The sequence below is a fragment of the Taudactylus pleione genome, unplaced genomic scaffold (genome assembly GCF_031769625.1).
Source record: "Taudactylus pleione unplaced genomic scaffold, aTauple2 ptg000282l, whole genome shotgun sequence".
Classification (NCBI taxonomy): Eukaryota; Metazoa; Chordata; class Amphibia; order Anura; family Myobatrachidae; genus Taudactylus; species Taudactylus pleione.
Window position 1 is genome coordinate 14,288,067 of NW_028284684.1, and position 15,999 is coordinate 14,304,065.

A 15,999-nucleotide genomic window follows, 5' to 3' on the forward strand; every position below is an offset into this window, starting at 1 on the left:
GATAAAAGCACCTGAGGGGGATGGGTGTCTTTCAACAACCACAGTGTCACATGACTCTTGCAGTAGCCATCCAGGCATTTTCAAGTTTAAAGCTATTGAGCTTATGAATGTGGTGATAGGCTTTTACAATTACCTCAAATATCATTTCATCAGTGGTGATAGGCTTTTACAATTACCTTAAATATCATTTCATCTTTTCAATGTGAACATATTTGCAGAATGTTTTTTCAATAGGGAGGATTTTTTTATTCTATTTTTTGCAGATATGAGAATAGTAATCTCTAGATCAGCAGAGTATATAGAATTTTAATTTCACTGTCTGGGCACAAATATGAGGGAGGGGGAAGGAGGGGGGACTTAAAAGCCACCCCTATCTCTGGGATTGAGTAACTCATTAAGACTGACTCCTCCATGCACTATGCTGCATACATTTTTAAAAGCCAGTGAATGAAGTAGAGAGCACTGTGATCTATCTGACATCAAGTGACTTATGTGACCCCTGAGAATTTATTCTCTGGTATTTGTGTGAGCACCAGGGGATTTCACGAGATGAGGCGGCCTGCATGCAGCATAACCCCCCCCTCATACCTGTGCTACCAGTAACTGGGGCATCATCTGAAAGATGGTGCATGCGCGGAATTGAGCCAAGCCTCTGGCACAGTGCTAGTCTTTGCTTTCTGCTGTGTCGATGCGATTTCCGATTACATGACTATCTTTCCTGGAAAGATAGTCACACAGCCGGAGCTATAAAGGGAAAGGGGACTGCACCCAGGAGAGATTCGCTGATGCCAATGTAGTGTTGGGCCCCCAGGGGCCTGTAGGCACCGCGCACCCATTATGGATACGCCACTGACGAGCACCTGAGAGTAACTCCTGCACTGTAATCATTATGATAGTCCTGGGATGGGAGATTCTCAGGGGCACTCTAATTGAAAAGGGGTAAGTCTTCTCTTTCAAGTTATGTGGGCTCTTGGTGGGTATTGTCTGGTGCACTAAATGAGGGAGGACACTGAACATGCTATATTTTTCCCATTGTGGCACCTACACACTCGAGCGCAGTTTTATTTTTAAGTCCAATCAGCACTTTTACTTGTACAGATAATCAATAGTGCAATTATTTAGCAGAACTGTTATAGTAAGTTTAGCTGCGCCCCCCCCCCCCCAAAAAAAAAATTAATTAATAAATAAAACATTTTTTTATATAGGTGTGTGTGTACATACATACATATAGATTTTCATTTTTTCGTAGTGTAATTTACTGATGAATATGTACTAGGGACAATTTTATATTTGTGTTTTTTTATGTTTTGCTGTATATTTCTCATTGGAACAAGATTGGTTTGTAGTAACTCACATAGCAAGATATTTAGTTGTTATTTGGTGCGCTAAACATGGCTGTAACTAGGGCAGTGCGACAGGTACCATGGCAATGCACGGCAGGGCAGAGGGCGCTGTTCAGGCCTGTCATTTTTTTTTTTTTTTTTTTTATTCTCACTTGTAGCTTCCTCTTATTTTATCCATGGCATTTCCTACCCGCCCCTATCTCCTCCCTGGCTGACTCCCCCATCCATCTGGCCACATCCCCCAAGCACCTTCAGTCACATCCTCCTTTATTTAATACACATAGCTACATGCCCCACAATTTATGATCGCAGCCCTAAACACAGCCACTGATTCCCGACCCAGGTGTTAGCAGCACACCTTGATTACCCTTTGCTGGTGAGTTCAGCCTTCGGCACAGGGTACATACACAGATCTCCCCGTCGCTGATATTTGCTGCATATACATTACAAGTAGCGCTCTCTATACCATCAGTCGTTGATCTACACTGCCGGCTCCAGGCTTGTGAAAGGCTGTCCGATGGACAAATCCTGCTGCAGGGCTGGGGAGTTATACTGTATAATTACTGTGTATCATCACTGCAGCCATTGGATTCACACTGTGGGCCCCATTTACAAACGAAATATAACCCCTTTAGCGCTCGCTAAAGGGGTTATACCTTCTTGTTGTATTTAGTAAACAGCGGTAATCTAAGATTACCGCTGTTTGTACAGCATCGCTCTCGCCATCTAAAAGATGGCGAGAGCGATGCGGGCCCCATTGCCAGTAATGGAGACCCGGCGGTACTTTTCCGGCTTCAACGAAGCCTTCCAGGCACTGCCGAGACTCCCTGTCATGCACATGCGCAGACGGACCGTCGCGCATGACCCTGGAGCCCCGTCGCTGGCAGCGTTCGGCTGCCAGCAGCCCAGCAGAGGACCTCTTCGAGGACGAGGATTCCGCGGGACCTCGCCGGAGGGTTAAGTATTACTAAATACCAGTGGAATTTTCGTTTGTATCACAGTGATACTAAACGAAAATTCCAGCTGGTATTTCTTTTTGTTTGTAAATGGGGCCCTGTGTTTGGCAGTGACAGAGAGAACACTGGTATGGGACAAATCAGACTTGTAATGGCCCTTACCCATGAGGCTATGCCCCTTTTATGCCCCTTTTATTTGGCGTGTCTTAGGTCCTTATTTGAAAAATGGGGGGATGCCAATGCTCTCTGGCCTAGGGCACCAAAAAGTCTAGTTACGGCTCTGGTGCTGAAACACAGCCTCTAATGGAGATTGTATTTTTTTGGGAATGAAAATAAAACTCAACTCTCTGCTTCCTGAGGTGAGTTTACAGCGTAGATGGACAATTGTCATTATTAACTGAATAGTATCTTTCCTGTCAAGGTTGTTTTAAATTAGAAATACAACCCTTAATACAGGGTGTCCCAAAAGTCTGGACACATAGGCAAAAAAACATATGTTCAATAAATAAAATGACGTGCATTAAATTCATCTGCTATTTTTCGATATGACCATCCTTCACGTCCCCTGAGAAGTACCACTTCAATTCTTTCTTCTTTCGCCAAAGCCATATTAAATCTGTGTTAGGAAATCGCATCAAATATATTTTTTTTACCGTGTCCAGACTTTAGGGACACCCTGTATTGTGTGCTGTTCACATTTCTATTTGACAGGTTAATTATCTCTACTTGTGCTTTATTATTCCTAATATAAATTGTCTTGATTAACCAGCCCTATTTCTGCCACATAACCCTTCCTTTCCCTTCACTGGCTTCCTGAGATGACCTTATTTCAAGATTGGCTTAATGACTTTCAAAGCCCTACATAACCAGGCTTCAAGGTACCTGACACAGCTTCTGATTCCTTACATCTCCACTTACTTGTGGTGGTCTGCAGATGAATGACTATTGGAAGTTCCTGGAATATCCCTTACTTTATTTGGGGGATGAGCTTTTAGCTTTGCGGATTTCTTTGGACCTCACTTCCTCGCACAGTTCAAGAGGCCTCCACTCTAGAACCCTTCAAATACAGACTTACCCACAAGTGTTTCATTAATACACCTTTTTAATTTCTAAAAAAAAATATGTATATATATCTCGGTCTATCCCAATTACTTGGCTCTCATTTCTTTGGTCTATTAATACTTATGATTAAAAAAAACTAAAATTTACTCAAGTACTTTCAGACCTATTGGAAGAAAATAGTGGTGGTGGTGGTATTATTAGTTTAATGTCCCCTCTTGGCTGTTGCCCTATCACTGCTGCGGCATTCCCCCTTCTCCCATACTTACACCGGCGGCGAGTCCTCCTCTTCTAAGGCTGTCTTGTCTCACTTGCAGCGGGAGCCGTTGGGGCTCGCACATTGAAGAGACTGAACAGCCTTATATTAATAATATAGTAGTAGTAATAATGTCACCATGTTAATCTTGTGTAACCATACTGTATCTTGGAGCATCATATGTTTGGCTGATAAACATGTTTCACAATTCTCATGATCAATTACTTTTTATCTTTACAATCAAAGGTACAAGGATTGTCACTCTGACCTATATAGCAAAGTGAATGAAAATATATATATATATTATATAATAAAATATGCTCTTGTACCTGGTTTCACTAGAGTAGACCTTTTAGATATTGTAATTTCCTCAATACCATTTTAACATGTATGCTTACTTTTATTTTTTGGCCCTGGTGTAAATGAGTGCTCGCACATTGAAGAGACTGAACAGCCTTATATTAATAATATAATAATAATAATGTCATCATGTTAATCTTATGTAACCATACTGTATCTTGGAGCATCATATGTTTGGCTGATAAATGGGTTTCACAATTCTCATGATCAATTACTTTTTATCTTTACAATCAGAGGTACAAGGATTGTTACTCTGACCTATGTAGCAAAGAGAATGAATGAAAATATATGTGTATGTATGTGTATATATATGTGTGTGTGTATGTGTATATATATATATATATAATTAAAATATGCTCTTGTACCTGGTTTCTCTAGAGTAGACCTTTTTTAGATATTTTAATTTCCTTCATACAATTTTAACTTGTATGCTTACTTTCATTTTTTGGCCCTGGTGTAAACGAGTGTTCTAGTAGGATTAGTCTGCGAATATTTCTTTGCCACATCCTGAAGTATCTTTCTTCTTTTAGAGTGTGTTTATCTGGCACAATGCTTAGCAGGAGCCTTCTTGGGGACAGGAAGAAGTGATGTCTGTGATAGGAGTCTGGCTTGAGGAGGGTGATGTGGTGAAAACTTTTTGAGGTTCACACCGCAGGTACTCATGGCAATGGCCCCTTGAGAGGTCCTGCGTAAATCGTAGCCTCCTTACAGGGTGACGTTCAGCACCGAAACTCTCGTAGTACTCACCATTGCAGTAAACCTCGAAGACCAACTCTAACAGTTGCCCAGCCACCACCAATTCACATAAACCAGCAGAAGTAAAGGGTTGGGACATGTCAAGGAGGTACTCAGCTGAGCTGGTGTAGTGGTCCCCCTTGCTGTCGTGGGACATGGAGAACTCCTTCCAGTTATCCTCCACTTGCCTCACAATTAGTTCATGCACCTCCCTAGCCATTAGCTGAGTATCATACATGAGATCGGAACAAGCAGGCTTTGTGTCCTGTGATGGGGACAATGGTGTCAGGCATCATTTTCCTTTTAAACATTCAAAATCTCAATTGCCATGTTCGAGAAAATGAAAAATACAAAGCAAGTGAAGTATTCCAATGCAAAAAAAAACCTAGAGGTGGGGCTGCAGCACAGTCGAATGTTCAAATAGGGGAGCCACACCAAAGGTCACCCCAAATGCTGTCAAAATGTGCATTGGGAGAACCAGCTCATCTTCCTTGGGACAGACTGATCGGCAATCGCAACTCCTCCTGTAGGTATCCAATTGAAGGGGCATGTTTGAGTAGTCTGAGGGGCATTGATGGGGCATATGGGATGCTATAGCATCGTATACAAAAATTTTCCCATCAAAATTTAAAATGTGCCCTCCTCACTGATCAGCCCCTTGCCCCAAATTCAGAGTATCATTCTGTCTATTCCAGGGTTCACAACCTGGTCGCTTCCTGAATTTTTGTTCCTATCTTTTCTCATAATGGGCTATGTAGTGGGATTAGGACTATTGAACAATACTGTTTCCAATACAAAAATGGTTGGATTAAACATTTTCAAGCTTTAAATGTGTTTTTTCATTTCTGAAAAACAACAATATCTTAGCAGGCGGTTGCGTGTAGTTTTAAGCATCCACTATTCCATAGTACAAGGATTTCATATTGCTGCAACACGAGCAGTGACTTTGATAAGAGGCACTTAAACTCATAAATTCATTAGGCTCATTATCATAAGAGACAAACACAGACCATACTTTTTTCTAGTCTTAGGTCAAATATTACCTTCTGTTTTTTTATTTGTTCATTGTTTTTATTGCCATTATAATAGCATTAAACTTTGGTACAGAATGTGATAAATGAAAAATACTAGATGATTAACTGGTGCAAGTCCAATGTTGTCAATGTCAAATATGGTCTAATATAGAGTAGTGCAGCAGGGGCCGGGTCCAATGCCTCCTCCCTGTCAACTGAGCAGCCCAGCACACTCTGCTGTGTGCTGGGCTGCACAGGGGGACTGCTTGCTGCTCATCCTGATTGCACCCAATCCCGATGCTTCAGTGGGGCATAGCCCACCTAACTCAAGGTAAAGCCATCAGTAATGAACACTTTCTAATTCTCCCCTGCATAAGCCCAACTGTTATATAGCAGTCTGAAATGCTGCTAACACTTATGGTAAGTGGTCTTGTCTTTATGAACTTATTGTTCAGATGTAGGAAAAAAATAGTGTGTAACATTAACACCACTGATGACCGATTTAAAGTGGACAACATTGAGTATCTAGTTACAATAACATCTGTCAAGGTATAGGATATATTAGGCAGCAAGTCAGCACTCTGTTCTTGAAGTGGATGTGTTAGAAGTAGGGATGTGCAGGTTCGAATTTGCACGCAGAGTTCGGAACTTTCCCTCCAAAAAACGTGACTCAAAGAGGCAAAACGTCATATTGCATGGACAAACTTCATCATTCCTGGACTTTTGGTCCAGGAATGATGATGTTTGTCCATGCAAGGTGACGTTTTGCCTCATTCTGAGTCCCGTTTTTTGGAGGGAAAGATCCAAACTCTGCATGCAAATTCGAACCTATCCGAGCCTGCACATCCCTACTTAGAAGCAGGAAATGGGTAAGTGTAAGGATCTGAGCGACTTTGGCAAGGGCCAAATTGTGATGGCTAGACAACTGGGTCAGAGCATCTCCAAAATGACAGGTCTTGTGGTGTGGGATGTTCCTGGTATGCAGTGGTTAGTACCTACCAAAGTGGTCCAAGGATGGACAACTGGTGAGTCCTCGGTGCCCAAGGATCATTGATGCACGTGGGGAGCACAGGCTAGCCCATCTGATCCGATCCACAGAAGAGCTACTGTAGCGCAAATTGCTGAAAAAGTTAATGCTGGCTATGATCAAATGGTGAGAAGCAATACTCTGGAAAAGAGGCACACTCTTAATAAGTCTAGCAAATTCTATACATGATGTTAAAAATGTGACACAGTTCCCTAGATGGTGATTACCATCATTTTCTGCATTTGTGTATAAATACAGAGGATATAACCGGACAGTGGTGCCAGAATTTTAGAACCCTTTTTTCGAAGGGTCAGAGCTGATTTGGTGGCACCAGGGGGACCTACACAGTATTAGGCAGGTGGTTTAATGTGAGCTGCGAGCCCCGAATGCACCGCTGTCTTCACCTCTGCATCAGACGTGAATCTTAGGGCTTTTTTCAGGGGACCAAACAGATGATAGTTTAATGGGGCAAGATCTGGACTATAGGGAGGATGCTTTAACACCTCAAAACAAAGTTTTTGTAGAGCGTCGACCGTATGAACAGCGGTGTGCAGACGTGCATTGTCATGCAACAACACGACACCCTTGGATAGCAGTCCTCTGCGTTTTGTTTGAATTTTAGGCTTCATCTCTTCAGTGAGCATCTCACTGTAACGAGCACTGTTGATTGTTGAACCTTTTTCCTGATAATGTTCCAAAACTGGCCCTTGAGAATTCCGGAAAACTGTAAGCATCCATTTTCCAGCTGATGGTTGACATTTGAACGTTTTCTTCTTTGGCGATTGAGAATGTTTTCATTCGAAACTCTACCATTTACTCTCAGGCTCGTAGTGATGAGTCCATGTCTCATCAGGATTGATTCTTCCTTTTTTTTTTTTTTTTTTTTTTTTAAGAAACTTTCATCTGTCTAAATTTTGTTTGCAGATGTCCAAATGCTTCTGTTTGTGCTCTTCCATGAGTTGTTTCGGTATCCATATCTCACAAACCTTTTCAAACCCAAGTCTGTTGTGGATTATTGCATAGGTAGAGCCATGGCTGATTTGCAAATGATTTGCAACATACACTGTCACTCGTCTATGCAACAGAATCCGTTTACGTGCAAGCTCAATGTTATCAACGTGGACGGGCGTCCAGCTCCTTCATGGCTGACACTTGTGTGACATTCCTTGAACTTCTGTATCCATTCATACACACTTCTGTGCGACAAAACACTTTTTCCATACTGTGCACAAAATCTTCGATAAATATTGGCACCAGACACGCCCTCAGACCACAAAAAACTAATTGCTGCACGTTGCTCTTTTGTGCAAATCACAAGTGGGGCAGCCATTTTTCCTTGCACTGCAGTCACAAATGAACTGGCGTAATACGTTCAAACCTGCAGAGCAGTGATGGGGGAGACTGCGACCTAGTACGGAAAGCGTTGATAAGACAGAAGTTTTAATATAACTGGATTGCAGATAGAGCTATCTGTCTATCTCTATTACAGAAGCAAGCAGTGTTTTAACGAAAGTGGCAAAAAAGAGAAAAACAAATAGCAGCTGGAAACCTAAAGAAAATAAATACGTTGTAGATTTTATCCCTGAACGAAAAATGTAAATGATACCTGAGCCAGGAGCCATTGTGGAGAGTGGCTTGTTTCTGAGGGATACAATGTAGAGTGAAAACCCAAAGATAAAGCTTCCATTAAACTTTTTAAGCATCCTTAGCCATGTTGACAGACTTATTGCACTAGATTATAAGAGGGCAATTCAATGGCCGTCAATATTGCACAATTTTCCTTGCATCCCATAGAAGTGTATTGAAAGATTTGCGATGTACCATAATCCCCTCGTGTGCACGTCTCCTGAAATTGAATTGTCCCCTTTTACAGGCTAGACCAATTCAAAATTTTAAAAATTGTGATTGAGAAGCAGTCCATTTGGAAAGGATGACAAAGTGGTTGATACAGTAGGTACTGTATGTGCAGCTGTTAGGTGCGTTTTTTGGGTGGCAGCAAGATGGGTTGTTATATTACTAGCTGGGATACCCGGTGTTGCCCGGGTTGAAGACTGGACTCTGAAGTACACCTGCAGCCTTTTTTGTTTACATTGTCTTCTCCTATACCCCCATTCCATTGATCCTGAAAAGGATCCCACTATTTGCTAACATGCATGCAAACAGTGGCATACCTTTCGTAGGTGCAAGGGGATTGACTGCTATAATGCCCAAGCTGCCTCTGTGGCCCGCTGCTCCCCCTGCACCTAGTCATACACACCAGGTGGGCCAGTCAAGTTAGGGCCGCCAATGGGGGCCCTGGTGGCAGTGGTGTTTATTTGGTGCTGGCCCGCCAGCTGATTACAGCTGTCGCACCGACAGGCAGACATGGGGACAGCGCCGCTGGTCACAAGGCAATCAGCAGTGGTGGCTCCTGATTGGCTGTTGGTCTGTGAGCTCTGATTGGCTCACGACCGACACCAGATTCAAATTGTGCAGGCGCTTGCTGCTGCCTTTTCGGTGCACCAGCTGTAATGAGCTTGCAGCCCAGCCCCAAATACACAACTGCTGGCTGCTGATGGCACATGGGGAGGCGAGAAGCTGCTGGAGGGAGACTGGAAGGTAATATGTAAAGGACATTACTGTGTGGCATAATGTGTAATGGGCACTACTATAGTGTGGCATGTGTTATATGGGGCACTACTACTATGTGGCATAATATGGAAAGGGCATTACTGTGTGGCATAATGTGTATAAGAGGTATAACTGTGTGGTGGCAAAAGTGTGCATTTTTTTACGTGTGGGGGAAGGCCCTTTTAAGATCTTGCTATGCGGCCCCCAAAGTTCTAGTTACTCCTTTGCATGCAAGCACAGAGGGCTGACTAATATATATGGTCACTTTAAAAACGACTAACTCTGGATTTAATATGAACTTGCATGAGTCATAAAGTTTCACACAGGTTTTTTTTCAATTTCCACTTGAGCCAGCCCTGGAACCTGTGTAATTTAAGTGTCCCCATTTTTAGGGATTGGGTGACAGTGTGTGGCCCTGACTAAATTCAATAACCTAATCCTGGTCAAACTACACCACCATGACAAATTTGGTGGTGCTAGGTCCAAAACTGGCCATGCATAAAGGACAGACAGACGCTTTCTCGCTTATTCTATAGATGTATTGGATACAGATATTTTAGTCTGAAATGTCATTCAGGCTATACTCGTCTAACTTGTCCACTACAAACCCTTCAGACCAGAAGTCTTATTTGGAATATAGTTCCAGAAGCTTGCTCGGGAGTATATAAAATTGTCTTCTATAGGGACAAACCTTTTTTTAATATATTTTACTATGGAGGAAATGTGTTTTTGTTTTTTCCCCCCCATAAACTTGTTTTATATACGCACAAGTTTAAAATTGCATTCATCCATTATTTGGTTGTTTTTTTTTTGTTTTTTTATGATAAAATGTCTCCTCAATCTTTCTAGCAGGAGTAAAGCTGGGACACTTACAACAGTGTGTTTACTAATATTGTCTCTCCTTTTACTAGACTTATCCATGTCTGACACTCCTGCAGTCATAATAAATATCTTGCCTTTGCTGTAAATAAAATGTGCAGATTTTTAATCATGTGGAGATATACTATCGCAAAGTGAGCTTTTATTACCCCTATATTAATGAACTCTTTAGACTGCCAATCCCTTTTCAGATCAGACAGATATTTCCTAAGTGTAAAAGCCACCCATCTGGTTATATAAATCGCTTTTCATCATGGTCCTAAAAATGGTGAAATAAAGTGAAAAATGCCCCCCCAAGTAAGCGTTGTGTGCATACTTTAGCAACAATAATGACCTGAAGTTCAAGCTTCTTGCTCCCTCTACAGGCAGCTTTTAGACCCTTGCAATGCAATCAATACTAGTTAATTTCTAGACCAATCTGATATTGCTAATGGCACTGCCTATAAATTCAGTACCCAGCAACTGTCTAAGTCCCTGTCAATTGGTTTTCTAAAGATTTGCTTCTGTGCCGTTTGTTATTAATAATAAACATTTCTCAACACTATAGACTGCCCTTATGGTGCATACACACGGTCAACAATATCTGTTTTCTATAGCATGGCATACCTCCAGCATTTTAAGTCAGGTTATTGAGGCGTATGCATGAGAAGAAATACCAAAAAATAGTACTGAACACTGGGCTGCCACCCTATTTTTTGTTTAGGGAGCTGCTATATACAAAGGGTGTTCTTCCCTTACCATTGGATACAATATAAAGACAAAATAGTAACAGCGCTACACCTTTTGACTGTAGATGTTATGCTTCGTTCAGGCAGATGCTTGTACCACGTGCAGAATCAGGCCACGTGGTACAGGCATCTGCCTGAACTAAGCATAACATCTAGAGTCAAAAGGTGTAGCGCTGTTACTATTTTGTCTTTATATTGTATGCATGAGAAGGCAGTATGGTCACAAGTCACAGGGGCTTGGCCAGGGGTGGTTTAAGAGGAGAAGGCCTGTGTGCAGCCTCCGTGTGGGCCCCCTCCTCTCTGGCATGCGCAGGTCTCTAGGAAAATGGTCACCGTGCCATTTTCTTAGTGAATTTTGCTGCTCTGCCACTCCAGGCCGCGGGCAGATGCAGGACTGCGGAGAGTTAAGTATATTTATAGATATGTCATTGTGCTTGGGTATGCCCTAGGTAATGTAACAATCACTTCTGGAGAGTTGTGCCACCTCGATCTATCTTTCCCTTACCTATAAATATTCCTTCAATGTCATGCACAATTGTGACCGAGGCACCTGTACACCACTACTCTGCTATTCAGTAAACTGGACATACCTCCCCAGGTTTTTTGGTTCACCTCAAATGGGGACTGTTCTATCCAAATTAGTAGAGTCGAAAGGTAAGCCATGGTGCAGGCATGTAGATTTAATACTTCCAATGCTCAGTGGATCACAATGTTATCGTTTAACATCTGCTATAAAAAAAAATATAATTGGCTATTTTTTAATGCTATCCATTAGTATGGTAAAAAAAAAAGCTTTGATCTCTACACAATACCATTTATTCATTCATAATCTGTTTTAGACTTGTACAGTTTCAGTATACATGTGATCTTGAGAGAACTGTGACATTTTACCCTGCGTGACATTCCTTTGGTAACTCACTCTGAACCATGCTTTTTCAACTTTGTGATCCTTCTTAATGACCAGGATCATCAATGTTCTATTCTAAGGCCTTATACAAATAAAAAAAGTAATAAAATATTTTGCAACCCATACTTACAGGCTTTAGTTGCTGTTTTCTGGGAGAGAAGATTAAGCTGGATATTTTGTGGGTGTAGCTGGCCTTTTTTTTTTTTTCATTAGGCCCCTCCTCCGTCATGGCAAAATGCCATTAATTGCAAGTCCTATTGCATTCTACTGTCCAATAGAACACTGATTTGAACTGTTCTTGATTTAAGAATGTTCTTACTTTATAAAGATTGGATTTTGTAGTTCTTTTTAATTATTAGGCTTGTACTCTTGATTATAAATTAGAACTGATAATGCCAATAAAAGTAATAAGGTAATCCTGTTTTTGAGTAGAACTTTAGAAAGTGTATAACTGGTGATATAAAGCATCGCTTTTATTTTATTTTTTTTAGCTCACAGGAATTCCAATGAATGTGTCAGTCAAGATGCAGATCAGTATGCTTACAATGGGTGTCAATGGCATTGTGTAAGTATCTCTCACTTCTGTTAATTATAAATAATAAAAAAATAATCCAAAGTGAAAGGGAGGAAAAAAGGCTTTTTTTTTATAATCTGTTTTTGCATTGGCTTCTCACATCTACAGTACATAGTGCCTTGTGCTTTAAGTAAATATTAGGCTTCCGCCATACCCCGGCTCACATGCTATAGCAGATGGTTTAAAGCCCTATATAATAACTTGTCATTATTTGTACACTACAATTTTGTTCATAGCTGTTGTTTATCCTAGGACACCTAAAGGCTACTACTTATAGCATCCAAATCCCCCCTCCACCCAAATGATTACATTCACTCACATCAAAGGCAGCTATTTTAGGGACCACCATACACTGCAGGTAACATTCCAGAGGCTGTCATACAATACAGTGTTACTATACAGTACAGACGCAGGCTGCTGTCGACAACTTAACAATGGGGTACACTGAGATACAGGTACACTGTAGGATTAGTCTGTCCTTAGAACTGTATGGCTATAATCGCCACATAATTGCTGTAATCGCCATAGTAAAACCTCAAACTAAACATGGGCTTAAGATGTGCATTTTTGTTTGTCCCTGCTGCCCATCTTGTATTCCTTTTTACTAGTTCTCCCTGCTTATGGCTGCTCTCTGAAGGCCCACCTGGGCCATCCCATCAGTGCTCACCAGCAGCTATACTCTCAGCTCATGCACAACATCCTCCGAGCTGTTACCGATGTCCAAGCCTGCTTGGGTGGGGTTAACATTGGGCACTGTGGAAAGCCGTAGTAGCATTACAGCATGTAATTATGATTCTCTGGATTCCATAGGGTGGTGAAAGAAATGCAGTGACACTCCCAAAATACCTGTGCCGTAGGTTGCATCCTGATCAACCTAATGGTTGATCAGACACTGTGTCCGACATGCCTTACTGTATGCAATTCCGAAATTCTGTACAGGCTGCAATTGTAGTTTGTGGTTCCTCTGCTTCTTTGCCCTTTTCCTCCCTATCCAGTGTGAATATAGCTATAGTAAGATATAGCTTGGGAGTATATGGATGATATTTTTGAATTTCATAGGAGAGCTATTCTCCTTTCTTAGTGGTTTTTCTTGTCTCTAGATAAGAATGGTAGGTAGTGAGTTTTATTGTCTGCTGCAAGCAGAGTCCTTCTTTATAGGTCCTGAGTATTCCCCATTCCAAAGAGGTTGATCTGTTGCCGCTTGCTACCCAGTAGCAATACTCACTTAAGAAATGCTTGCCTAGTTGTCAATGCTTCTGTGCACATATTCGTTATTTCAATGCTTAAGCTTCAGCTTCTTGTGAAAAAGCCTCCCTGCTTAAGGTAAGCCCTTAAATTAGATGGATATCTGGACAAAAGTTAGATAGTAATAGGTTGTTTCTACAGTATTATTGCAGGTCCTACAGCAATAGAGACTTTTGCATAGAAGTTTCTGCATGTGACAACTGTTTATGGTACAAAAGGATGAGACTATATTCCAAATGTACCTCGCCTTCTAGCCAAACAGTTAAATTATAAATAGTCTAATCTTAGTAATGTTAAATGACTTACTTACACTCTCCTCCAAATTTCTTGCCTAAAGTAGTATGAACATTTTATTATTAATCAGGAAATTGTATTACCATTTTCAGGTGGTGACTGGAGAAGAAAATTCATTCACGATTTGGTACAAGCACAAACTGAATGCAGTCAGGAAGCCTTCCCGACTGTCAAATCCCGGCAGGGGTCTAATGATAGGCATCGAAATCCCGACGCCTGTCATTATCCCTACGCCAGGAGCCCGGCATACCGGACGAAGGTGCGGCGGGCGTGGACAGCCGTTTTAGGTTGAGTTCCCAGGGGGGACTTACGGTTAGGCAACCCCCCTGGGAGGGTTGGGCTAGGGGAAGGGAGGTTAGGGTTAGGCACCCCCCCCCTCCCCCTACTGGGAGATTTAGGTTTAGGCTGTGGGGACGGGGGGGGGGGGAGGGGTTAGGTTTAGGCACTAGAGGGAGAGGTTAGGGTTAGGCACCCCTAAGGGAGGGTTAGGGGGGTGTAGGGTTAGGGATACTTGCCTTAATCCCCTGTCGGGATTTTCACGCCTGCTGGCCTTCCAGCGTCGCCATAGGGCCGGCGGTTATTCATACTGATTCCGCACAAACTACAATAGGTGGCCGATTCTGGGTTAGGAGTAAGCAAATATACAGCAAGTAACTTTGCACCTGGATAAAAGAAGATTTAAAATGTGCAGAGATATTTTGCTGTGAGAGGGGCGTGTCAAAACTAAATTAATCTGTCCAGCATTTGTGGGCTATATGAAAAAGCAGATATTTACCCTGCATACAAAAAATATAAATGTTTTTGCACCCCTTGCATTGCAACATGGTTTGTACCAGATACAAACTTACTTTTGCTTTGCTCCCACCTCAGATACAACACCTGTGTTTCAAGGGAATCTGTATGGGATTCCGGCAGTCGGGATCCCGACACCAACATCCCGACAGGGCTAGCATACTTACACGTCTTGTTATTCGGTATGCTACCCCTCCCCCTACCCTAATCCTCCCTCTTTGGTGCCTAACCCTATACCTATACACCCCTCTCCCACCATAGTGCCTGAACCTAACCTCCCCCCTCACTGCACCCTAAACCTAACCCTCCCCATCTCGACTAACCCTCCACTCCGCTACTTGGCTTCGGTATCCTGGTAGCTGGGATTGTGGTAGGCATCGGGATTACGGCGCCGGTAATATCAGGGCCGGATCTTGCAAAAACTGAACAATAATTTATCATTCTTGCAGGATCTAGAAAGGTTTGCGCTCCCTCCAGGTATGCTAATACTACATGGATAAGGGAAGTAACTGCTAATTCGTACAATAAAAAAAAATGAGCTTCAGGAACCATTATTGCCATAGCAGGGGGCAGAGATGCCCTGTGCAGCAGCTCCCTGGTGCAAATGACCTCACTGAACAAGCACCAGACGAGCAAAAGGAAGGTTTAATATGTGTGCTACATTTTAACAATTGGTCCTATGCCTTTCTATATGGCGGGTTTGTCCTGGCCCGGCACCCCTGAACATGCATTGGGGAAGCAGGATGTAGTGTCATGTCTCGCTAGGCACCCACAAGGTGGAAGAAGGTGCCATTTGGGCAGGGAACGTGCATCCCCCCTTAGTCTTTTTCCTGGTTTACTGCAATGGTAACAGCTTTAGGTTACAGTCCTACTAAAGGCGCACTCTGGTGGCAACCTCTTGTCATTGAAGAGGAAAAAACAAATTAGCCGCTCTGATAGTTCCACACTGATAGTACACAAGAGAGCTCCTTTTATACTACTGACAGGGAGCATTTCAGCATCCTACCTCTACCTAATGTAGAAGAGAGCGAACACATTGTGAGGAAGGCATTTTTTAAGTAACTTAATATCTAGCTGGCACCCTGATGATTAGCTTTAATGATAGATGGAAGCGTGGCCGCTGCGCAGGGTACCTGCATGTGGCTTGCAGAGTAAACTTCTTGGTAATGGCCAGACTTGTTCCAGCTGACTGGAAGGCGATGGTAACTAAACTTACCACAG

The 15,999-nt window shown here is 42.3% G+C and overlaps 1 protein-coding gene across 3 annotated transcripts in view; it reads left to right on the top strand.

The window, feature by feature from the left end:
* The window catches only part of SCARB1 (scavenger receptor class B member 1), a 99,205-nt gene that overhangs the window by 73,882 nt on the left and 9,324 nt on the right, over positions 1-15,999 (top strand). For all 3 annotated transcript variants that reach the window (XM_088482126.1, XM_088482124.1, XM_088482125.1), the window contains exon 9: positions 12,365-12,438. In XM_088482126.1, coding sequence (XP_088338252.1) covers positions 12,365-12,438 — 74 coding nt within the window. The remainder of the gene's footprint in view (positions 1-12,364; positions 12,439-15,999) is intronic.